The sequence below is a fragment of the Thunnus thynnus genome, chromosome 3 (genome assembly GCF_963924715.1).
Source record: "Thunnus thynnus chromosome 3, fThuThy2.1, whole genome shotgun sequence".
Taxonomy (NCBI): domain Eukaryota; kingdom Metazoa; phylum Chordata; class Actinopteri; order Scombriformes; family Scombridae; genus Thunnus; species Thunnus thynnus.
Genome location: NC_089519.1, coordinates 36418764 through 36445835, shown reverse-complemented (window position 1 = coordinate 36445835; position 27072 = coordinate 36418764). Strand labels below are relative to the sequence as shown.

Here is a 27072-nt window from a genome sequence, read left to right as displayed (position 1 = left end):
CTCAACAATCAGCTTTTTAATAAAACAACAGTCTGAAAGGTGAAGAATCAAACTGTGTTCATCCACAAACCAACAGAAATTATGTTCAAACGTTTCCAAGATGAGAAATCTCACTGACTTCAGTGATCCGCTAACAGGAAACAGTCAAATATACAGAAGATTACAATAAAAAACACAACTTCATGAGTCTTTATTTTCTGTATTTGAAAGGAAAAAGCTCAGAGAAAAGAATATACTTACAAAATAATTACAAAAGGAAGAATCAACTTTGACTTACTAGTAATATATTTTGTAAAATCAACTTATTGTTGCTTTGTATTTTGGCATGAAAACCATCATTTTGGATCAATAAAGTATTCTGTATTATTTACACGTAAATGTTTGGTATTTTATGTTTTGTATTATATTATCAGCTGTAGAAATTATTAAGTTATGAAAGCTGATATCATGACCACAGACTGTTAGTTTAGACTAATTTAACTAAAAGGTTTTAAGCAAAAAAATTTAAAAAAATATATTAATAATTCTCCATTAAATTCACAACATGCGAGCTGCAACTTGTAACATCAGATAATTTCCTCTCATATTAATTAATTCTGACAGATTTACTGTAACTAATCAACAGAAACAAACATACATGTGACATTTATTGGTAAACGAGTCTCTGAAAACATCTGAATAAATAAATATTAATAAAAATATTTTGGAATGACGAGCAAACCTTTCTATACAGGACAACGGGTCAAATGTTGACGCTTTATGGCAGTAATAAGTTAAATCAACGGGCAACAATCAGCTTTAGCTTTTTAAAATTAAACTAACTAAACTTAATTAAACTAGTTATCATTTTTGGCAAATTCAACATACATAAATTGACTGTTTCTAAATGACATTGAGCTCTATTACAACTCTAGTTAAGCTGTGTAATAAAAAAAACAATTTTTAATACCTATAAAATTATTGACTGATATTACTTGTTGTTCCTCCTCATATGTATTATTTTATTTTTATTGAACGTGAAAAGCTTCTTGCACAATCCTTTAACCAAATGTTTTTTATTATTATTACGTCATAATTAAATTCCCGACACTTTGTTTCCTCTTTTTACTCTCCATACTTGTTTATATGTTACTGGTTTTTTTTTAAATTTGGCTGTTTTCAGTAAAGTTTTTAGTAAAGGATTAGATATTTGGCACCAAATGTAGAGATTGTAGAGATTAAATATATAGAAACTATAACAGCAGTTGATCAATAAATGAATAAATACTGTGTGAAATTTGGTGTTTTTCTTGTAAAATACTTGTTTGTGGTGATGTGTTTCAGCCCTTTGACCTTTTAAAGTCCGCAGTTTTTGTCGCCACCATTAAATCAAGACAGGAAACAATTCATTTTGAACAAATGTATTTGAACAAAAGTAAAAAACAGTCCAACAAATAAAGTAAAAAATATAAAGATCTATACCTTAAACTACAACATTATACATATTTACAAGGCAAGAATGAATCCCAACAACAACAACAACAGGTGGAGCTTCAACCGAAGTAAAAAGATGTTATAAAAAGACTAATCCTTCTCCAGTCTGCTGTTGGGAGTATTTCCAGTGATTCCCAGTTTAGAAAGCACTCTAAATGATGCGTCCCAGTCCCCCAAAACACGAACCCATCAAAGCCTGTAAACAGTCTGGACTCGCAGCACGCAGGGAACATTTTTACTTCATTTAGATCACACGGAAAAAAAACACACATTTATTTAAAGTCAGTTGTTGTGTTTTTGCGGTTGCCATGGCGACACCAGCGAAGGGTTAACAGATATGAATTTAAGAAATGTTTTCAGGGGGATGTGAGTAAACAGCGGAGGGTCCACAGAGCTCGAACTGCTGCTTCTATGTGTCACGTCTGTCACTTCCTGTGTGGAAGAACAAGGTATCTGTGTTTGTGTATCATTGTGTTATATTGGCCGTTATGTGTATTTCCTGCAATGTGCGCTGTATGTATAAGCATGTATGTATATGACATGTACATATACTTGCTTTTTTATTTCCTGTGCTGTTTTTTTTGGAAGGTTAAAAATGACAAAAAGAAGAAGAAGAAGAAGAAGAAAATCGAGTGCTTTATCCTTGAACACAAACAAGAACTTTGCTGAAATAAAAAATGCATAAAAACGGTAAAAAATTCATGAGATTTTCAACTTTAACTACTTGACACACGCTGACAGGCACCAGGGCTGGGTATCATTAGACGTTTTTTAAATATATATATATATATATCTTACTTTTGATGTTATGGAACAAAAGAAACCAAAGTTCTAACATGTAAAAAGTGTGAACACAGACAGCTGTACAAAACTCTGGTGTCAAATTGGTCAATTTTGATTTAAATCAGGATCTGATCAAAGAATAAGTCAGTAAGATTACAAATCGTAGGTCAGACGTTACTGTTTTATTCAAATAACATCTTCTGTGAGTGTTTGGACTCATTCTCAGCTCAGCTGGTGAGATTTTTTGTGTTTCTCTGCTGCAGCTCCTCCAGGTGATTTAGTCTCATTAAACTGGTGCAGCTTCAAAACAAACAAACAAACAAACAAATAAAACAAGAGAGGAGGGGGAGGGGGGGGGGCTGAGTCTACTTCTTCCTCTTCAGAAAGGTCTTTGCTTCTCTCTGCAGTCTTTTGATGTCCTCCTTACCGCTGTCGTCTGAGTCAGGAGGGGCGTAGTCTGAGTCATCTCCCGCGTCCTCGCTGTCGTCGTTAATGAAGCCGTCGTCGTCGTCGTCGTCCTCGTCATCGGTGGGGGACGACTTGGGAACGGTACGTGTGGTTCGAGCTGCAGAGACATCAGAGGATTTATTAACATAGTGAGTCACAGAAGGAAACCATAAAAACAGGCTTTAACTTCCTGCATCGCAACCGCGGAAGGTTTGTTTCACCTAAAAAATACAGAACTGTTTGTACTTCAAAAGATCTGTGATGAAATGTTTTACTCATTTACTTTGAGTGAGGAGGAAAAGAGACAAAGAGACGACAGAAGATGTAGAAACTGCTGTCACAAAGCAGCTTTGGTCATGTATGTTTTTACCTGTCAACAGATGTCAATGAAACTTGGTGGAAAGTTTTTTAACAAGTGATAATCTGTTGTGGATTTACGGCTGGCGATCCAGAGCCGGACTGAAATATCTCAACAACTATTGGATGAATTCATTGCTGCTCCCTCACAGCTACCCAAGTCCAGTTTCTGACCTCTAGTAGCGCTATGGAGCAATAAAGGATTTAACGTTCCTGCCAATAGTTTCACATTATTCCACTGAACTACAAGCGACTGTAACTCAGCAAGAAACACATCGATGTGCCAACGAAGGCAGAGAAGGAAAAACAATGCAGGACTTTAAATACTTTACTACTATAATAATATGCCAAATGTTTTTATGAGGAAGGAAATGCATTCATCACTACACAGAACTACTCTCCAGAGACTGAAAACCTGATCGCTGTTATTAGTCTTTGGATCCGTTTCTAAACAAACTAACATGACCAAACTCTTCATGATGAAGGAACAAGTCACCCAGTTCATTGTTGGTTTGGATCCAAACATGAGATTTGTTGATGATATGAAAAATATAGAAAATCACCAGACTTATGCGTTAACATCTGGTCGGGACAGCTGTTGATTAATGATATAGTTGTATAATAGTTATACAATTATAGTTATCTGTGATATAACATTTATTTATTAAGTACAGGTTGTTAAAATAATTTCTTCTCAATGAACTTTAAATAATGGAGACTGGATCCGAAGTATCAAAGTTAAAGCTGAATTTATTTTCTTGTACAAGAAGGAGCGTTTCACCGTGCAACACACAAACAGGGTTACAGAGAAAAAGGCTCCTCAGTTGGTTTATACACCTTACAAATTGGCTCCCAATGTGGGGCCCCAATAGCTGTCCTCCTCCGGAAGCAACGGGACTGAAAAAGACCCTGCAGGAACACAACCAAAGACCTTGACCACGGAGTTCTTAAAACCCCGTTTTGGCAAAGAAGGCCAGGACCAGCTGAGAGAGGAGACAGTGACGGGGGGGTCGACCAAAGGAGGAGACGGACCCAGCAAAAAAAAAAGGGTAAATTCTTTTAACACAGGTGTAATGAGGGAACCGCACAAAATTTCAACTACTGGTTTAGTAACTGTCAAAAATGGTGAAATAAATCCTCATCACAACATCTCTGAGCCTGATGTGACGCCTTCAAATGTCTTGTTTTGACACAAAACTGTCCCAAACTCAAAAATATTTAATTTACATTGATATAAAACTGAGAAAAGATGAATATTTGTACACTGGAGAAGCTGGAAGCAGAGACTGTTTTGGCATTTTGGCTTGAAAAAATGACATGGTTTAATTAAAAATCTGTTTTAAAATGAAAAATACTGATTATTAATTTAATTTAAGTAATAACTGAAATACAGCTTGGAGCCGTCAGTGTTTCTACTTTTCATCCATGAATGAATGTACAAGCGGTGTTTTCAGGAGCAACAGCGTGACGCCTCATCGTGTTTGTGTTTTATTTCCTGTCAGTATAATTGCAGGTTGAAGTGAATCACCGTGTCTTTAAATCAACTGACAAACTGCCGAGAGAGCGTCGAGCCGCTGGGCGTAAATTAAATATCAACTAAATGTCAACTGAGACATCAAAATGCAAATGTTGCGACACATAAGCAAAGAGGAGGATCTCATAACCAGGTCACAAGGTCATTTCCACTACAGCAGCGGGGGTTTGATGCCCTGAAGGCTCTGAAATGACATTAAACAACCCAATAACAAAAAGATCAATATGTCCCCTCGATGGGTTTATAGATCCTGATCAGCATGGTGACAGGTGGAGTGTGTGTGTGTGTGTGTGTGAGAGATGCTTCTTCTTCTGGGGTCAAGGCAGATCTGTTGCTAAATGGTTTCAGATGGAAATTCATCTTGTAAATGTGTTTGTTGGCTTTAACCATCTCACTCGGCTTCAGACGCCGGATGTGTATAAACGATTTGTACACATAAAACACCACACATACGCCATTTCCTCACGCACACAAACTGGTATTTATAAAACCAGAATGACCACATGAACACCTCACGCAGACTTCAGACCAGTATACAGATGTTCTTCTGGAGCCAGCTAGTGATTTAAGATGGAGACTGAAAAATAAGGTGATAAAACATCGTCTGTTTATCGTGGCCGGTATTCAGTTAAAAGCTGGGTCTCCAATAATGGCCGGGGGTGTGGTCGACACGAATAAATAAAGGCCCCAAATACAGGCCGGGGAGGGAAAAAACAAGGATGGATTGAGGTCGTATTCAGACCAAATCAGGTGTTGCTGCACACCTCTGTAGGGTTGTGCAGCGGTGTGCGGGGGTGTGTGGGTGTGTTTATTTGTGCTCTAGAAAGTAACCACTGTGAAACAATTAGATATTGTTTTTATTGATCTGATTCACCGCTTTCTTACCGGCCCCAGCTCTTCATTCACTCTCTAGCTCCCTCTCTCTCTTTTTCTCTCATCTTTTTTTAAAATGAGTTGGGAAACCGACAGCAAAGCCTAACTTTACTTCTAATGTTATCAAATGAAAAGAGGTCCGCCCCCCCTCCTCTTGGTGCCTGTTACAATGTGACTGTGGTTTGTAGTAATGTACAAGTGCCACAAGATGACGGTAGCTATAGTTGAAGTAGCATATAGGACCTGTGAAAGTGTCAGTGACTAAATTCTCTACCAATGACACAACACTGTAGAGAGCGAACATGGCACCCACCAGACGGAAGTCAAATGTCAAATTCAAAGAGAGTTTTGCAATTTGCGGAGGAAAATTAGATTACTGCAGAGTGATTCAATGACCTGCAATCTGTGTATCTGCTGATTGGAAAGATATCGAGCTGCAACTACCAATTATTTCATTCATTGATTAATGTGCTGATTATTTTCCTGATTCATTGTTTTGTCTATAAAAAAATAATGAAAAATGCTCGTCATGTAATGTCTCAGAGCCCAACGTGATGTCTAAATATATTCAGTTATTATCATGTTTGACACATCAAAGCTTCATATCCTCACAGATCAGAGAACCTCGCTGCTGCAACACCGTCAATGAAACTGCATTTCTTCCTTCCTGTGTGTTTCATTGACAGGTGGAGCAGCCAGCAGCTGCTTCAGGACGTCTTCATCCATTTATGGCTGATTGTAGGGGTGAAAAGAGGCTCGTGCACGTGCGCCTGCCTCCACAACGACTGACATTTATAAAACAAAACCATGTGTACGAGGATGCGTCTGCATACTTCTATCCTCATGCGTACACACAGTTTTAGTCTGAATGAACCTACAGAGTTTAATGCATCTGGACTCTGGTGTTTAAATGTGGAAATATACAGTAATACTCAAACATTCTGGCCTGCATTTGGATTTTGTGTGGATTTTTAAATAAATATTGTAAAAATTGGAACATATTCCCATTAAATCAAATGGATTTATCCTTCATCTGCTGAAATCTGGACTACGTTCCCTTCGTCCTGAGCTTTGAACTTTTCCATTCTGACTCCTCCACCGTCGCATTCGTCAAAGAGTAAACACACCGGTTAACTTTAGGAAGCCTTCATCGGAACCAAAATACAACGTAACCTCTAATTCTGCAACATCTGCACGACAATATCAAATATGTGTCTGAGTTAGGGTAACTTATCACTCATCCCTATGAAATAACCACACAGAACTCACATTTATAGATATGTGTTTACGCCAGTTGGTTTGGAATAACATGCAAACGTCCAAACGGAGTGGGAGGGGAGGGTCATGTGACCTGGACAGAGATATTTCTGTGGATAGTAACGTCTAATTTTAATATCAGGCTGAATTTCTCCCAGATTTTTGACGTGCAGTTTGAGGTCACGATGTTTGATTAATTGCCTGAACAATCAACCGTCTGCCTGTCAGACGATCGGTTGGATTTGTGTTGAGGAATTTTGGTCGACGTGCCTTCAGCGTCAACAGGTTTTAACAAACTGGCCGCCAGTCCATTTTAGAATTTATTTTAAAATTTTACTAATCACTTTTACAGCTGTTTGTGGGCTGCTGACTCCTCAGATCCTCGTCAGAACGTCAGTAAACACTTTTAAATCTCTTCTAAAAATGTATTTTTATAGATGAGCTTTTATATGATGTTGTCTTTTATCTGTTAGTTATGGTTTAAACCTTCCTGTTGTGAGCATCACTGTATTTTGTTTTTAACACTAATTTAAAAGTGTATTGATTATTCATATATGTGCTTTTGTTTCTAAATGTGCAGATAATATAAAGAACGTTGCAGTTTCAGCAGCTTCACGCTCCGATGTCCCAACATGGCTGCTGTCAAAAGATCCGTTATGACTGTGATGAGCTTCTTTTATCATTACTGGAGTAGATTTGACATGTTTTGACTGAAACTGTTCTTGAATTAAACTGTTTTGATTTAAAACTGATCAAACTGTCTGTTTCAGTTTTCTTCTTACTTTCTATTCATAGCAGAATTGCACAAAGTAACGTTTCCTTTCTCTCTTTCTGTCATCTTCGTTGAGGATGTTTTTGTCTTGTTTGAATAAATTTAATTGAAATTGTTACTGGACAAACTCGACCAGGACTGAATTCAACGTTTTCTTTCTGAACACAAGCAGTTTGAGAAAAAGACGACAGGAAATTAAAGATTTAGTGACATGAAGTAAAATAAAAACCTTCATCACAGATGTGAGGCAGTTTCCTAATTTCATCTTCTTTCATTATAATAACAGAATGTGAATAAAAAAAGAGAATGAGCCTGTTGTTAAATCATGAGAAAATGATACGTTCAATAACTGATTCATTCTGAGACTTAATTAAATCTGGATGAAAGACCCTCGTTAATTACTTTCTCCTGATTTTCTATTAAAAATGTGTTTCTGTTCGTCAAATTCAGACTCATTTCTTTGAATAAATTCTCAACACAGTTTAAGGAACCAACCCTGAATGCTGATTATGTTTACTGTGATGCACTGATTGTTAATTAATTAGCACCAATACGAAAATATCATCAAGAGGGAAGGAGGAGTAAACAAAGTAAAGCAGCGTTACCTGGTCTCTTTGTGTGTTTGTATTCTTTCCTGTGAAGAGGATTCTTCCTGCCGGAGACACAAAGTCAAAGTCAAGATTTAGTTTGAGAGATGAAACCGGAAAAACCGGAGCTTCCTGGTTCTGATCCAGGAGGAAGAAACTACGCTAATAACTAAAGATACAGAACAGAACCTTGTTGTGTTGTTTACTCTGTATGTTTGCTGTATGTTTTCTTTCCTAACGGACACCATTTCTCATTAACCTCACACTGTTTCTACACAGGCGACGCAGCGGGAGCAGCAACAGAGGCTTCAGTCGTCCATCAGTGTCACACAGGATGCGTTCAGGTACTGTATTAAGTGTAGGATATCAGTGTTGTGCATGGGCATTCAGAACCCAACACACAACCAGTGTAGTTATGCAGAATCCACACGATATTTCATTTTAGAGCTTTTATCGGCCGATACCGATGACGTGCTGATAATATCGTGCATCCTTAATTGATCAATCGACCAATCGTTGCAGCTCTAGTTAAACGAATCAACCAATGAACATCTCTGCCGTTACTGTGACTCTTTTCAATCTCTTCCTTTCATCTGGCAGCGATAACGACTGTGCTGTGATGTCTGACCTGTAGCAGTCGGTGCCGTAGGGGCACTCGGGTCGGTCTGCCTCCTCCTCCTCTTCCTCCTTCTCTTCCTCCTCCTCGTAATCAGTGTCACCGGGGTGACTGCACTCTTGAAAATGGACCGGGTTCTTCCTGGAAAAACAAACAGCGGAGGAGATGAGAGGTCTTCAATCTGCTGAAGGAGGAACATGTCAGACACTCTACACACTTCCCTGCTCTCTCGTTATGTTCAGCATCTCAGAACGGACCTTTATTCTTCCACTCCACGACATTTCAGAGGGAAATATTGTACTTTCTACTCCACTACATTTATTTGACAGCTTTAGTTACTTTTCAGATGAAGATTTGACACAATGGATAATATAACAAGCTTTTAAAATACAACACATTGTTAAAGATGAAACCAGTGGTTTCCAACCTTTTTGTCTTTTGACGTCTTACAAAAAGCAGTGTGTAGTCAGGGTCACATTTCACATGTCTATGAGTTGTTAACAGCTCCACCAAATAGTGATTTTTCCCTCTAAACTTCTCACATGCTTTCATTTCAATAAATCTTCAAATGATCCAATATTTCAGCAAAAATCAAAGATTAGAGAAAAAGTCCAAAAACTGAAAACAGATTTGTGTATCAGAACTTTGTTTTTTCTTCTTTCCTCTCCCATTAATCATCTCACCACCCCTCAGATTTATCTGCTGACCCTTTGGAGGGGCCCGACCCCTAGGTTGGGAACCACTGGACTAAACCAGTGAATCTTGCTGTGTGCATCACCGAGGCTAAAACCTTCTAAACTGTCTCCTGCTTGCTGAACCTCAAACGTCTCGTTTTATATTTCTACATGTGTTTAATACTAAAGAGAGTGTGTGAGTTTTTGTGTGTGCGCACGCGCGTTTGTGCTTGTGTGTGTGTGTGCATGTATGTGTGATGTGTGTGTATGTGTGATGTGTGTGTGTGTGTGTGTGCATGTATGTGTGATGTGTGTGTGTGTGTGATGTGTGTGTGATGTGTGTGCATGTATGTGTGATGTGTGTGTGTGTGTGTGTGCATGTATGTGTGATGTGTGTGTGTGTGTGCATGTATGTGTGATGTGTGTGTGTGTGTGTGTGTGCATGTATGTGTGATGTGTGTGTGTGTGTGCATGTATGTGTGATGTGTGATGTGTGTGTGTGTGCATGTATGTGTGATGTGTGATGTGTGTGTGCATGTATGTGTGATGTGTGATGTGTGTGTGCATGTATGTGTGATGTGTGTGTATGTGTGATGTGTGTGTGTGCATGTATGTGTGATGTGTGATGTGTGTGTGTGCATGTATGTGTGATGTGTGTGTGCATGTATGTGTGATGTGTGATGTGTGTGTGCATGTATGTGTGATGTGTGATGTGTGTGTGCATGTATGTGTGATGTGTGTGTGTGTGTGATGTGTGTGTGTGTGCATGTATGTGTGATGTGTGTGTGTGTGTGTGTGTGTGCATGTATGTGTGATGTGTGATGTGTGTGTGCATGTATGTGTGATGTGTGATGTGTGTGTGCATGTATGTGTGATGTGTGTGTGTGTGTGATGTGTGTGTGTGTGCATGTATGTGTGATGTGTGTGTGTGTGTGTGTGTGTGCATGTATGTGTGATGTGTGTGTGTGTGTGCATGTATGTGTGATGTGTGTGTGATGTGTGTGTGTGTGCATGTATGTGTGATGTGTGTGTGTGTGCATGTATGTGTGATGTGTGTGTGTGTGTGATGTGTGTGTGTGTGCATGTATGTGTGATGTGTGTGTGTGTGTGTGTGTGTGCATGTATGTGTGATGTGTGTGTGTGTGTGTGTGTGTGCATGTATGTGTGATGTGTGATGTGTGTGTGCATGTATGTGTGATGTGTGATGTGTGTGTGATGTGTGTGTGTGCATGTATGTGTGATGTGTGATGTGTGTGCATGTATGTGTGATGTGTGTGTGCATGTATGTGTGATGTGTGTGCATGTATGTGTGATGTGTGTGCATGTATGTGTGATGTGTGTGTGCATGTATGTGTGATGTGTGTGCATGTATGTGTGATGTGTGTGTGCATGTATGTGTGATGTGTGATGTGTGTGTGCATGTATGTGTGATGTGTGATGTGTGTGTGTGTGCATGTATGTGTGATGTGTGATGTGTGTGTGTGCATGTATGTGTGATGTGTGTGCATGTATGTGTGATGTGTGTGTGCATGTATGTGTGATGTGTGATGTGTGTGTGTGTGCATGTATGTGTGATGTGTGATGTGTGTGTGTGTGCATGTATGTGTGATGTGTGATGTGTGTGTGCATGTATGTGTGATGTGTGTGCATGTATGTGTGATGTGTGTGTGCATGTATGTGTGATGTGTGATGTGTGTGTGTGTGCATGTATGTGTGATGTGTGATGTGTGTGTGCATGTATGTGTGATGTGTGTGCATGTATGTGTGATGTGTGTGTGCATGTATGTGTGATGTGTGATGTGTGTGTGCATGTATGTGTGATGTGTGATGTGTGTGTGTGTGCATGTATGTGTGATGTGTGATGTGTGTGTGTGCATGTATGTGTGATGTGTGTGTGCATGTATGTGTGATGTGTGATGTGTGTGTGTGTGCATGTATGTGTGATGTGTGTGTGTGTGTGATGTGTGTGTGTGTGCATGTATGTGTGATGTGTGTGTGTGTGTGTGATGTGTGTGTGTGTGCATGTATGTGTGATGTATGTGTGTGTGTGTGTCGGAGTTGACGGCTCAGTAATGAAAGTAAAGTAACGAGTAACTTTTGCTGCTGAGTGATGTAATGTACTTTTACAACCAGTAACATGTGATCAGTAACTGCGACGCTCCTTCAGAACTGATCAGTTTACTGCAGGAGGATTAAAATGAACTGAAACGGTTTCAGCACATTTTAAATGACATTCTACAGTTTTCAGATCGTTTCTCATCAGTGACGATATTAACAGCAGAATTAGAGGTTCATCAGTGAGGATGTGATGTGCAGTTGATGACACCGGGCAGCTGTTGGACCTGGTTCAGTGTTTGTCTCTCTTCATGTTCAGCAGCTCGAGTGTTCTTGTTCAGAGATCAAGGTTAAAGCTCTCTGGCAGGAGCTGAAATGAATTCCCTTCATCCTTTAACTCTCTCTCTTTCTAACCTCATCTGTCCAAAGGTGAGCGTACCTGTAGCAGTCCTTTCCGTACGGACACGCCGTTCTGAGTCCGAGTTTGGACGCAGAGCCGCCATTTTTTGCTTTTTTGCTCGTCGTTTGTCCGTTTTTTGTTTTGTTGTTCTTCGATCCGCTGGCGTCAGACGTCCGTGTCGTGGAGCTTCTGTCGGCGGCGGACGTCTCGCCTCCCCGTCCTTCCTCTTCCACCTCCATGGCGAAGTTATCGGACTCGTTGTCGCTCTCTTCCTGCGTTTTGTCGGATTCACTCTGCAGCCCGACTGCGGGCTCCTGCGAAGGAACGTCCTGAAAGTCAACAGAAACAGACTCAAAATGATGATGATGATGATGATGATTTAAGGAGGTTTCAGACTCTCCCCTCTGACATTTGAAGGAGAAACGCACAGACAAAAAAAGTCCGGTATAAAAGTTGAACCAAGCACAACTTTCTGGATTATTATAAACTTCTGTGCAGTGTTTTGGCGTCTGATCAGCCTTCATATTAACGGCTCCGCTGCTCAAACTGGACTCACGTCTCATCAGCACCTGAAGCAACATGCTCCCAACGCAGACTATTACTGCCTTGTTCTAACGGTTCAAGACTATTTTTGGTCTGAAAACCTGCTTCAGTGATCATTTTACAGCCCTGATCATCTACAGGTTCCACTGACAGGACGCTGAACCAGAAGACCTTATTTGGGCAAAGAAAATTTAGAGAGATAAACATATTCTGCACATTTCCAGCTCTATATTTATATTCTGGGGCTCTACTGGAAGATCTTTGCTTGATTTCCAGTTAAAAACTCCTTATTTATCTTCTACATATCTATCATAACATTCTGACAATTCTTAGTTCATCATCTTATGTAAATAGAGGGTAGTATCTGACTATAATAATAATAATATTAATAATAATAATAAGAAGAAGAAGAAGAAGAAGAAGAAGAAGAAGAAGAAGAAGAAGAAGAAGAAGAAGAAGAAGAAGAAGAAGAAGAAGAAGAAGAAGAAGAAGAATCTTTTTGTATAAAATGTGCTCTATAAATAAATATCTTTTTAAATTATTATTAGTTTTATAAACTGTACTCAACTGTTTTGGACTTAGCTTCTTCTTCATCGCTCATCTTCCTCCTCCTCCTCTTCTTCTTCGGCATCTCCTCCTCCTCCTCGCTGAGCTCCGCCCCCTCAGGTGAAGAGGTCGTGGTGGGCGTGGCCTGTTTGGCTGCTGCTCGCTTCGTGCTGGTTGACGCCGCTGCAGGTTCTTTTCTTCTCTTTACAGCTGGGAGGAGAATCATCATCATCATCATCATCATCATTATTTTACACAGTATTACACAGAAACTAATTATTCTTTTACAGAAATCCAGAAACATTAATATAGTGCAGTTTTATAGCTACAAAAAATATTATTTTTCACCACATTTGCATCATTTTTATTTTTAAGAAGCAGAAAATCGTTCATATTTCTCAGCAACTGTAAACCCTACATACTGTTTATGACCATAAAAATACTAGTTTATACCAAAATATCTCTTTAATATCTATATTTTTATGATTTTTCCATCGATGTGTTAAAGTATCTTCATTTCTTTCAGATATTTAATTTGCTGCATTTATAATATCGTGTATTTGTCTGATAAATGTTTATTATGACGGTGAAACTCTAAAATAACAACACGTCATCAGACTGTGATCATGAAGCTTTCTGTGCTTTGCATTAATCTTTTACATGTTTCAACATTTACATCCAGTAAAAAAACATGTGAAGGAGATTAGAAGGAAAAACATGGTTTTACAGACTGAAAATCTGACGTTATCAGAGACAGAACTGATAATAAAACATCTGGATGATGTTAATGACTGTAGACGGACGGAGAAAGGTCGTGATTAACAGTATTTAAATATGTTTAAGACATTATTGTAAGAAAGTGGCTGGAATGTGTATCAATGTCACATGATTTCAATTCTAAATGCCAAAAATTCTTCAATTTTTCAACATTTTTCTTTTTCATTTTATCATGAAAAAGCCTCTAATAATCAACAACAGCATGCATGTAATTATAATATTTAATGTTCTGTATTGTAATCCTTCAAACTTCATTTAATAAATTCTTGCCAACGCTGACATCACTCAGTCCTGCACAGAGCTGCAAAACTACTTTGGTAATTGAATAATAATCTTTTTTTTTCAGATGTGAGGATTTCATGCTTTTCTGTGTCACAGCTGCCAGTAAACTGAATATCTTTGTATTTTGAACTCTTGATCAGACAAAACGAGACATTAGAAGACGTCACCGTGAGACATTTTAACGAGCATTTTTTCAATGTTTTCTGCCATTTTAAAGACAAAACGATTAATCTGTAATGACAATAATGACGAGTTTCTGTGTGACTCAGTCTAACTCTGAACTGAAGAGCACAACATCACAAGTTTGTCTTCAGGAAACTGGAACGTTTCCATCCGTTCACTCAGCGCCCAGTTAAGCTCTTAAGTGCAGCAGACGGAGCATGATGGAGGCAGTAATAATAAGTCACTCAGGCTCCATCCAGCAGAGCAGAGCTGCTTTTATCCAGAGTAAATATTAGAGCAGCACACAATCAAACAGCAGCACTCAGGGAGACAGTAGCTGTTCAACACACACACACACACACTATTTACTGTACATATCAAAGAACATCCACAAGGAAAGGCAAACCAGGATGTTACAGTAACGTCAATCCATCAAATATCACTCCAGTTGACCGACGATGTGCCGCTTTACTATTAATATAAGCGACACGTTCAGGCTGCCTGGCGGTCACGCTCGGCTGTCAGCGGACGGTTTCAGGCAGCTCTCTGGATAACATCACCTGCTCACTAGAGGAAAACACACTCTGCCTCTTGACTTTCATTCCTTCCCCCCCCCCAAACACTGACTGACTGTTCTCTGGCTCTGTTATCAAGGTCGGGACGATGAGCAGACCGTTTAGTATTTTTCCTTCCTGACCTTCTGTTTTCTCTTTATCAACACACCATCTTTTACACCTCAGACAAGCAGAAGAAGTTGTTTTGGTTTTTTTTGTGCAATATTTCTTCAAATCTTCTGCGTTTCTTTATGTGCAAATTGAAAATGATGAATTGCGAATAAAAACCTGGAAAGACAACTAGTGTTCAACTTGTATAGGATGGTGGCCCAGTTTCAAACATCGACCACCATCTGAATGATTTTTTTTAAATATAATTATTCTTTATTTTAGACAGTCACGAGGACACGCAGCTGTCGTTTTTGGCACCTGAGCGGCTTTGATCACTTTCTTTCTTGCAGCAGATCTAAAGCTGCAGTTGTTCTTTAATCTGAACGAGTGTCAGGTTTTAAGACTTTATAAAAGCACACATTTCTGTCACTGTATGGGTAACTTTTTGGTTCATTAAAGGACTACTGGAATATCTTTGGATGATTTCCAGTTAAAAACTCCTTATTTATCTTCTACTGGTCCTTTATGCAGCCCCTCAGTTCAGCCTCTGTCTGAAACAGGCCGTTTTAGCTCCTGTCTCTTTAAGGCCCGCCTCCTGATGAGCCCACTCTGCTCTGATTGGTCAGCTTTCAGGAAGCTTCCTCCGGCTCCGGAGGCTACGTAAACAAACTATAGTAGCAGGATTTCACTTCTTTTTCTCCTTCTTTACTCCAAATGTCAACTTCTAAAATCCATCCGTACATGTTGGACAACGTGAACGACACATGGAAACACCTTAGCAACCACCTTAGCAACCAAAGCTACTGAACGGACAGCTGTTTATCTGTTAACGAGCTGACGTTAGCTCGTCAACAAGGTAGACAAAAAACACCCAGGTTGAAGCTCTGGGTGTTTAACATCCGACATTAAAACAGCATATAAATAACAGAAAACCACAAAAAGCCTCATATGTCCCTTTAAACCAACCACAGGAAGACTCACCTGTGACTGAAAAACACTGAAATACCAACTCATGGACTAAAAAGCCTCTCTGGCTGTCTGGCCAATGGAAACAATGACATTCACAATCAGAAAAACACAGAATTTACTGGAAATCTGAGGCCAGTTTATTTAATACCTATACAGTCAGTTAGCATTAAAATTCCTCCTTTCTGATGCAGGTTTAGTTCTTTCTCCATCTTTTACATCTTTGTTGTATTTCATATTTTCTGCTACTGGAAGCAGTCAGGATAGTTCACAAGTCAACTTCAGGAGTCCAAGAAACAAAAAAAATCAGCTCTTGCAGTTTGGCATTAATATCAGTTAATGCCGACCAGTTCTCTCAGTTAACAGAAACAGGAAGTGTGGATGTGGTACCTTTCGGGGGGGAGGAGGAAGAAGACGTGTGTGGCGCCGCAACAGCCGCCATCATCCACGCGGGTAAAACTCTCCTCTTGGGTGCAGGTGGAGCGACGTCACGCTGGTCATTCTCCGCTTCCTGTGTAAAACAACATGTGTGATTGGTTGTCCAAACATTCCTGCTCCCCCAATGTGAGGATTTACATATTTTTTCGTTGTTTCATATCATTCAGAATTTAATATTTGTGAGTTTTGAACTGCTGATCTGACAAAAATAGAAATTTTATAGATGTCACCTTGGAGTCTGGGAACGTTTGATGGATGTTTTTCACACACACACAAACAAAAAACAACCTTTCCAAACACAACTCAGTTAACATGAACATGATGTCAGTTTGATTATCAGGTCATTTTGTTCCATTTAATTATGTGAAGCTACAGTGTTTAAATAACTATCCTGTAGTGATGTGCTGTTATCACATGTTCACGCTATGATTATCATGTATATCAATATCAACGGTATTATCACGATAATCATCAACATTTCCTGAAATCCTGCTATTAAACTATAATTAAATTACTTCTGCATTTTATTGACTGAGCAGCGTCTGTATGTTGCAGCTTTGTTGGACTTCAGAGTTTAAGACGGTTGACTAGAAATGACATTAAACGCAGCTCAGTGTTTCTTAGATTACACATTCATAGTTTTAAAATTACTTAATTTTTCCTGATGACACTAATTAATTGATTTCTGGACTGATTACTGTTGTTGATATTGTTACCTGCTGGGTGTTGACAGCTAAATTCATGTTTAAAATGCAGAGAGAGACGCAGGAGAACGAGAGGTGTGTGAGTTTGTCAGTCAGGTAGACGTTTGTCGCACCTCAGTGGGTTGACAGCTGGTGGTAAAATATAGAAATTCATATCCAGCTGGAGCCTGGTTCTCTCTGCTCTGGTTATTCTGTCTGTGTGACCAGTAGAAAGTTTCATCCTTGTTGCTGAACAAAATCAAACTGTGGCCAAAACACTTCAAAGAGGATAACAGTAATGACTCCTTGTTGAGGGTTTAGAATCAGTAAAGATGTTCATCAGGGGATCGTTGACGCAGACTTTTACGCCTTTTCTACAAATGTAGAATATTATTCATGTATATGGTTACATAATTTAAGTAATTGATTTTTTTTTTTTTTTTTTAAGAAATGTATTAATTTGATGTATGCAGTCTTAATGTTGCTTTGGTCATTTATTTCTCATTTTTGTGCAGGATAGTTCTTGAGTACTTGAAGAGGCGTGCAAGCAGCAACCTCTGGGGCTGTAAAATGAAGCCAAAAACTGCAGTTCCTTGAACAACCACTTGAGGCTCCAAAAGCGAGTCAATCCCCATAGACCCCCATGTTAAAATGCCCAACTTTACAGCAGAAATAAACATGTTTACAGCCTGGTACAAACAACGGTTTTGGTCTCTGTAGCTAATTTCCTCTTTCATGACAACTGTACGGGGGGTGAATTTTTTTATAACTCACCCGTTTAAGTTTTATTAAGCCGTAAAGTTCTGCATAATGAAGGACATGGCTGCTTTGAGTGACAGGTCCGCCAGCCGCTAGGTGGCTTGTTTCAGCCATTCGGCCCCGCCTCTTTGCTCATTTTTGATTGGCTGGGAGTTAGGCAGCGTCACGTAATGCTAAGATGGCGACGGCCGGAGCGGCTCATTTTGAGCTTCAAAACTGCTCTTCAGAAACCAACGGGTGACGTCACGGTAACGACGTCCATATTTTTATACAGTCTGTGGAGGCGTACCATTTTAAATATGGCTTCTCATTGTGATTCATTTGCTGTCAAACACCTGCGTTCATTCAGTAATCAGGTTGTCTGTTCACCTCTGTACCCTGACGAAGACCTTTATGGTCAAAACCAGTCGGTTTTTTTAGTAGCTGTGTTGAATAAAGGCTTTTTAACTTAATCCCAGAGTTTTTCCATTCCTGCTCCACGCATGAGTGCCTGAAGTTTGTTTTTTTCCTTCTATGCGATGACTCTTATCTTCAAGAGTTCTATATGATCAAGACAGTCCTCCAGCACACTGTGTCCTATGAAAACTTCTTATAACGTCACTGTGTTATACAGTTAAAACTGTTTACTGGGACATCTCTTCTGTTCAGTAGTTATTACGTTTTCAAACCAGAATCTATTAAATCCATCAATGCTTTTAAAATGTCTAAATGATGGAACTTTTTCAGCGTGTTTGGTCTTTTCCTTTACAGACATCGACATCTTTTAGTTTCCTGCTCGGTGCAACGCTCAACAAACCTTTAACTTCTTGTTGGGACTGTCGGCTTCTTCTTCTTCTTCTTCTTCTTCATTGGACAGAGCCGCTAGCGTAGCTTCCTCACAGGGTGGAGTCTGTTCTCGGTTTTGTCTAATAGCTGGAGTCGGCTTGACATCTGGCTCGGGTGACACGGGAAGATCTTCCTCTTCTTCAAACGATTGACTGTTTCAACAAAAAGTAAATAAATGACATTCAGACTCAACAATTCAAAGGTTGAAATCCAACTTTTAGAATTTCTTGGGAGACGACGTTACATGAAATGCTGCAGAAACTAAAAACTCGTGAGACCTTAACGCTGCGTCTGCATGCATTTTACATGAGCTTCTGCTGGTTTGAACAGTGGTAACATTTGCTCAAGTGTCCTTTCAGTCCGTTTGATCTAAACTTCAAACACAGACGTGGCATCAGGACAAAGGAGGAGACGATAACTCATAGATAAAACATTATCACAGACCACATTAATCAATATTCTCCCTAATGTTGTCTTTTAATTGAGTCGATGGATAACACTTATAGAACGTTGCATTCAATCCCACGCAGACTGGTCTGCTGAGATAAAAGATAAAGACTTTAATTAAACAGTGGAGAGCAGCCTCCTCCATGTTGATTTAATTATTCACGGAGACGTCTGAGGAAACTGCAGCGAATGAGATTCATCTCTTGATCTTCACACTATTAATATGGAAAGGAGCATTTTTTTTTCTTCCCCTGACATGTAAGTACCTGGGAGCCACCACCTTGTAGACAAACTGGCCCGGCAGCAGAGAGAAGAGGTCTCCGTGATGAAGAGGGTGCCAGGTATCTTTCTGCAGAGGTCGAGGGTCGTCGGTGAGGGACGACCGGACGAAGCACGGGTTCAGGTGGGTCTGGAGGTCAAAACCACAAAAAGATATAAAAAAGACAACCTCCAAACTATGTTCAAATGTGACAAGATTAATTGTAAAAAAAAATCCCCTTGTTTCCCATCATCTCTCAACTTTCATTGTATAATAAAAGGCATAAAAGGCCCCCAAAAATATAAGTTTATTCCAGCAGGCAGCATTTTTAAAACACATCTCATTGCAGTTTGATAGTAAACTCAGCCAAATGAAAACTTACATGTTTTACATACTTAACTGCCTTAAAGCAGCTGTAATCTATATTTTATGACACCACTATATGATCTGTCAGTGTGTAATGTGTTGGTTCGTAGTGATGAACCTACAGAGGATTATCAGCGACTCTGCAGCTCAGAGTTTCCCTTTTAGGACCCAAACGTTCCCAGAAGCCATTGATAACATAGGACTAAGGTGCACATATCGGCTTCCCCGCTAGGTAGCTACAGCTTGGTGAAACCAACAAAGGGGTTGAAAGGAAGAAGAATCTCTACAGGAAGTGTTTCCAGGAATGAGAGAAGCGCTGCGACAAGTGTATTGCATCTCAAGGAAAGAGAACTAATGAAAGATTTATAATGACAGTCTTTTTCAACAGTTCTGAGAATTTTTGGTCCCATCTTGTATATTTCAGCTGACAAGTAACGAGCGACTGCAGACATGTGGAGTCGTGTTTCAGTCCACCTGGTGAATGTAAGTCCAATATTCACAATATTAACGAGCGACTGCAGAGAAGAAAGAAAAGATAAGTGTAATAAAACACTGATCAATCATAGAATGTGAAACTCATTAAGTATTTGATAAGTTTCCTCCACTCAGAGATGTTCTTCTTCTTGATCCTTCAACTGGATGTTGTTCTTCTTCTCTGTGCAGAATGATGTATGTTCAGAGTTTGTACGTGAACCTATGAGCAGGATTTGTGACCAATCGTGGTCCAGTTTTTGGTGCTTTTTTTTGATTTTCTGTTATTTTTATACTTTTATGACGTTGGATGTTAAAGTCAAAGTTCCAGAACTTGAGGTGAACATATGTAAGTCAGGACTTTAACCTGCTCTGAACACAAAGGTTACGTCTACTTCCTCCTCGTGATGACATCAGATTGTTCGGCTTCCAACAGGCTCCAACATGTATGGATGGATTTGAGAAGTTGACATTTGGAGTAAAGAAGGAGAAAAAGAAGTGAAATTCTGCTACTATAGTTTGTTTACGTAGCCTCCGGAGCCGGAGGAAGCTTCCTGAAGCTGACCAATCAGAACAGAGTGGGCTCATCAGGAGGCGGGGTCTTAAAGAGACAGGAGCTAAAACGGCCTGTTTCAGACAGAGGCTGAACTGAGGGGCTGCATAAAGGACCAGTAGAAGATAAATAAGCAGTTTTTAACTGGAAATCATGCAAAGATATTCCAGTCGAGCCCCAGAATATAAATATAGAGCTGGAAATGTGCAGAATACGTCCTCTTTAAGGATTCTAATGAGGTAATTGTATCTTTTTTGCAGGAAAAAAACATATTAGACACAAATAATTATTCAAAGCAGAGTCCTTTTCATATATCTTACAGGTCTGGAGGGGACCTTTAAGACACAGTTGCATTTCCTGTGCAAGGCATGTCCATCTGGCCTAATTAAAACACCTTGCAATTGGCTTAATTTATGTACAAAGTTTTTCCATCTAAAGAAATGTTCACACAGTAAAACACTGACAGCTGATTTAAAGCGTTACCTTGAATCTTTACGTTTCTATTTCCATCGTACAGTATCTCTGTAACTCACCACGCGGTCTGACAAGACTAAAAATTGATATCGTAAAGACCGACACAAAACGAGACCGAGATTTTATCGGACGCTTCTCTCACAGTGTGATAAACAACAAACCTGGAAGACCGCTGTTATCACCGTGTGTGTGTGTGTGTGTGTGTGTGTGTGTGTGTGTGTGTGTGTGTGTGTGTGTGTGTAGAGGCCTCAGTGTTTATCTGCAGCAGCTCCGAACCATCTCCGTTAAATGGGTCACAGTGACTGACCTGGTTTTTTTTTCCTCCTCAAACTCAATCTTCTATTTCCTTTACACTTGACCGGCCCTGCAGCCAAACACTGCCAGCAATCTGGCCTGTTGACAGAAAAATTCTCTCGTTTTATGACGCAGGTATGAAGATTAACGGCTGGTGACGCGTCAGAGCCTCAGGCTGAAGGATATCTGTGGTTGTGGACTTTTTTCCTGTGTATGATCAAGAGGCACGATTAAAACGGACTGACTGTGGTGGTAATTACTTCACTAAAACGGTGATTTGAGGCTTGCTGATGCATTAACAGCCCTTCAAGCCAATTAAACAGAAAGGATAATTAGCTGAGGTCAGTGTGATTTATGTCCATCTCATCTTATCCTTCGTATTCCTAAACTTACTAAAAGAGCTCCATCTGACATCTGCTGCTGGAATGAATCAATTCCCCCTAAAGGTTAATTAAGATCTATGTATTTTTATGTATCAGTTGGAAAAAGTCATTGATTCATATGTGATTACAGAAATCCACTCAAGACTCTTCAGGAATTAAAGAAACACATCAATCATGTTTAGAAGTTAAGTTCAAATTGTGCATTTAAAGTAATAAAGCAGAATTATTTCCACATCCAGCAGTTACGGAGCAACATTATCATTCATGTGGAGTCTTATTTCAGTCCATCTGGTGAATGTAAGTCCAATATTCACTCTCTTTTAGCTCTTGTTTTTACTCTCTACCAACTCCTGAGGGAAATATCTGGCTCTTTAGCTGCTAAATGCTCCACTATGTTCACCAGCTAGTCTACAGCTAACTGTGTCTGTTTGGTGCTGAGCAGGTAGTGTACAGTGGAACCAGAACTGTAAAGTTGCAGCCGGACAGATAAACAATGAGCTGAAACTCACTATAAAGCTCCGTAAAGCCGAGAGGAGCTGCAGAGTCTCTGATAATTCTCTGTAGGTTCATCACTACGAGCCAAACACATTACACACTGACACATCAGACATAATTATGAAAATATAAACTAAAGCTGCTTTAAAGTAGGGCTGTAGTCAACCAAAGAAAATCTTGGGGGGGGGGGGGGGGGGTGGTTTTGTGTCTTCAGGTTATGCTAACCCATTGTTGCTAACCCATTGTTGCTAACTTTGGAGCTAACCTCCTTTACTTTTCCGGCATTTGGGGAGACAACAGACGTGACTTTTTAGCATTTATTAACTGACACACTGTAGTCTGTACTGTTCATTTACTGTCAAACTGACAATTTACTACTAACCTTTTCCTCTGCTCCGCTCATATCCACCGTCATTTCTCTGTCCCTCGCTCTTTCCCGCTCGCTACGCAAACATACTCCTTAACGGAGCCGCGCGACCAGTGGTTTCCCAGGCAACGACAGAGGTTGACTCACGTACCGGAACAGCGCTGCACGGAGACTCCCAAACGCTGTCGATTTCAAATATTATTTCGGATAATATTATATAATATTATTTCAGATTTCGGATATCAAATATTAAAAAATATTTTTTTGGCCTGGCGGGAGTTCTTGTTGTGTTAAGATGGAGAAACACAGATTCAGTAAACGTTCAGTAAACGTTGAGAACAGTTAGACCCCTCCCAACACGGAGATTATTCGACCAATGAGAATTTAGTCGGACGAGAGCATATCGACCAACTAATCGACCAGTCGACCAGCAGACTACAGACCTAGTTTAAAGTATATGTGGATTATATCTAAAGGTCTAAAACATGCCTACAGAGCAGGAGGACAAACGTACTGGTTTGAGACGCAGCCGTCCGTCCAGGTTCTCCAGCAGCCCGTGATGTCTGGAGACTCTCTTATCATTGACCTGAGACAACATGAACACAGACCAACCAGGAGAAGAACGTCAGTACAGAATAAAGCAGATTTATGAGAATATTCATGGTCCTCCAGAGGATGAATCCTAATGATTTTGGGGATCCGAAAACATTTTGTCACCATGACGACAAAAGTTCAACTTGAAAGCAACAATTTTGTCCATCGCTAAATATTTTCAATAGAGAGAGAGAGAACTTTAACATAAATCACAATACAAAAACAATGATGTAGATAAAATAAATAAATACAATGAAGGTACAAATTATATACAATAACTAAATAGACAAACTCAAATATAAAAATAAATAGAATAGATAAAAATACAAAGACTAGACTTATATGACTATATTATAGTGTTTGCTGAGTATATACTGTTCATTGTTATTAATGTGCAATAATACACTGTACATTATATCGATATATTGCAGCCTTATGTAATTATTATGCAAAGTGGTCAAACTACATTGTTTTCATGCTGTAAATTATATATTTATAATCTGATTTTTATCTGGCTTCTTGTATTATTTATCAAATCAAAGTTTCACCCGGTTTTAAATACTATATTCCCCATTTTTTTTAACAGAACATTATGAACCTTATACATATTCTTCTTGCATGTGGTACCAAAACGAGTAAAATCTCTTTTTTCTGGAAGCAAAGATGCTTCACAAACTCAGATATGAAGAGAAAAATAACAACGTTTAGTCGATTAATCCATCAGTTGTCAACTATCAAATTAACTATTTTGATAAACAATTCATCGTTTTGAGTCATTTTTTAAGGAAAAAATGTCCAAATTCTCTGATTCCAGCTTCTTAAATGTGAGTATTTTCTGGTTTCTTTAGTCTCTATGACAGTGAACTGAATATCTTCTTAAAAAATACTGAACGACAGTTTTCACCATTTTATAAACCAAACAGTTAATCAATTAATCAAGAAAATAATCAAGAGATTAAATCGATAATGAGAACAATCATTAGTTGCAGCCGTAGAGAAAAGTAACAATAAACTACAGAACATTTGTAATTTTGGGGATTGTCAAAATAATTCAAGAACCACAAAGATAAACAGTGCAGCTGATCAGAGATTTGCCTCCATGTTGTCAGAGCGACGGCGCCCTCCAGTGGTTCATAAAGACACCTGCAGCTCAGAGGTGACACTCTATTCTTCAGGAAGTCTGTCTTCTATTGATCAGCTTCTCTCTACTGAACAAAAACTGTTTAAAAGTACAAGCACGGGAACAATTAGTTGATTAATCAATCGACAGAAAATTAATCGTCAGCTATTTTGATAATCTATTTTTTTTTTTTTTTTTAATAAAAAAGCCAAACATCTGCTGGTTCCAACTTCTCAAATGTGATTATTTAAAGCTTTTCTTTGTCATATGTGACAGTAAACTGAATATCTTTGAGTTTTTTACTGCTGGTCGGACAAAACAAGAACATGTGAAGACATCCTGTTTGACTCTGGGACATGATAACGGGCACTTTTCAATATTTTCTGACATTTTATTGACAAAACCAATCAAGAAAATAGACAGATTAATCAATAATGAAAATGATTGTTAATAGGAACCGATATTAAAGTTCCACCTCATATATACTGCTGGAATATACTGAGCACATCACTGATAATCTAGTTTGTTAAAATGTGACACGTTTTATTCCATTCGAGGCCTTTTTCTGCTGCTGTGAAAGAAACATTTTTATTCTTTAAGATATTTGATTCATACCTTGATGTCAGGACTGAAACATCACAACATTACAGCCTGATTCTCTCTGTGTATTTCTGCTTTCAGATGAACTTATTTGTTGCCTGATGTAGTCATCAGACTCACTAACTCTTTTATGTTATCTTTAATTTATCATTTTCACTTTAAATGCATCATCATCAGTGTTACTGTCTATTCTTGTATGACGTGTTGCTTTAACACAATACTGGACAACTGAACTGATAAACATCTTATTCTCTGTGTCACTTTGGTTATGAGTTTGCTGTAATTCCCTTTTTTTTTTTTTATAAACACGACATGGCCAGAAATATGTGGACACTGGACAACCAAACATAAGAGCTCTCTGTGATTCCTGAACATCTTCCTGATACTGGAGGATCTTTATCATTGTAAGAGTAGCAGCACTTCATATATAATTTATACTTCATCAATATGTCTTATTTGCTGCATGATATATATTTACGTAAGTGAAGAAAACAACATTAAACCACTATTAAAACATCTCAATACAGCAGCGTAACTTAGGCAACAGACCAGCATTCAGCTTAACAATAAGCAAGCTAGTCTGGTGTAAAATAGTAGCATCAGTGAAAACAGGTGAACTCAAGTAGGTGATTTAGTTCCTTTGTCAGGCAACTGAAACAAATAAATATGCATTATGTGGTTAATAGTCTATGTAATCATATTTGGATATCTGTCCTCTCCTTCTGTTAGCAGCAGCATTCAGGCTCTAATGCTAAATCTTCATGCTCTGCACTTAAATCACACTTTGCCAGCCATCTTTCAGGTGGTACGACTCCCTCTTCCTCCTCTTTCTATCTGTCTCCGTCTACAGTTTCCTCTCTGGTCCAGCTGAAGCAGAACGAGGTGATGATGATGGTTTTATTCTGAAGTGTTTCCACTCTGAGGAAGAGTCTGAATTTACTGAACAACAGCACTCAAAAGGTCATCTTGATAAACTTTTAGTTCCTGAGTGTAAAAGAGTAGATTTAGATCTAGTCCAGGTTGATTTCATTCTTAAAAAACTGCAGGATTTGTTCTGATGAGACGCAGTTTGACTCGTTTGATTGACTCCCCATTGATTGTAAAGTGTGTGTGTGTGCTCATACTGCAGCAGCATCGTCACTGCACTGAATGCTGATCAGGTAATCAACAAGTAACAAGGTCAACAAGGTTCACTCAGGTAAAGTACCTCAAAACTGTACTTGAAGTACAGTGCTTGAGTAAATGTACTTAGTTACTTTCCACCACTGCCCTTATTAATAATCACTGTTAAATAAACCAGTGAGTAAATAAGTGTAATGCTAGTATGAATATAAACTAACTTAAAGCCACAGGAGGACTCACTCTCAGTAAGGGACCCCTGCCCAGCACCGTCTCCCCGGGCGGCAGCGGGATCGGATCCCCGCCGTCCACCGGCAGGAGGCTGAAACCGGACATCTGCTCTGCGGGCGGCGGGAGGCTTCACCCCGGTTCAACAACCTGCTGGAGGCTCTGAGGAAAACACATGGATATATAAGCTTTCAATGTTCAATCTTACAAGCAAGAAAATGGTAAATTAGGAAGTAATTAAGTGGAATTAAGCTTCTGTAACTTAAGTTTAAATGAGTTTCTCTGTTGGTCGCTTTATCTCAGAGAAACAGGAACTAAAGCTCGCAGCTCTTCCTACCTGCTGGCTGGAAACTAGATAATTATTGTGTTTCTCAGCAGGACTCAAGAGTCCAGACGACTGAACCTCAGGTCAGTAAATAAGCCCCAGTCCTCTAAAAACATGAGTGGAGTATCTGATCTGACCCCGCGATGTTTGACTGGCAGACAGAAGTGACGTCAGCTTCCTAGAGGAGGGACTTCCGCCTGACGTAACGTTCTCACGTCACTCTACTGCTTTGTTTGTTTGTTTTTAATTGTATTCCATGTACAAACATACATCATGGCATCATAATCTTCGCATTAGATCAGGTGCATACAAAAAAGACAGACCAAAAAATGAATCAAAACAGACAAGAGATTAAAATAATATTAAAATGTAAAAAAGGAAATTGCATTTTTATTTTCCATGACTTTAAAGGACCAGTGTGTAAGATTTAGTGGCATCTAGTGGTGAGGTTGCAGATTGCAACCAACTGAATACACACATATATATAGACAGTATATATTTAT

The 27072-nt window shown here is 39.1% G+C and overlaps 1 protein-coding gene across 3 annotated transcripts; it reads right to left on the bottom strand.

The window, feature by feature from the left end:
* Window positions 1-1384: 1384 nt before the first annotated feature.
* On the bottom strand, window positions 1385-26740 carry aplf (aprataxin and PNKP like factor). 3 transcript variants are annotated; one of them, XM_067585643.1, is made up of 11 exons: window positions 26582-26740; window positions 26260-26406; window positions 23098-23169; window positions 19188-19330; window positions 18446-18626; window positions 16160-16280; window positions 12940-13127; window positions 11868-12157; window positions 8712-8840; window positions 8102-8148; window positions 1385-2821 (listed from the first exon to the last, which is right to left on the bottom strand). In XM_067585643.1, exons 2-11 carry the CDS (start codon window positions 26350-26352, stop codon window positions 2622-2624), a joined length of 1464 nt encoding a protein of 487 aa, XP_067441744.1. In that variant the 5' UTR covers window positions 26353-26406; window positions 26582-26740; the 3' UTR covers window positions 1385-2621. The 3 variants fall into 3 exon arrangements, with proteins under 3 accessions (XP_067441744.1, XP_067441745.1, XP_067441746.1); XM_067585644.1 differs by having other exon boundaries at window positions 11868-12142; XM_067585645.1 differs by lacking the exons at window positions 23098-23169; window positions 26260-26406; window positions 26582-26740 and adding an exon at window positions 22599-22896.
* Between the last annotated feature and the right edge of the window lie 332 nt (window positions 26741-27072).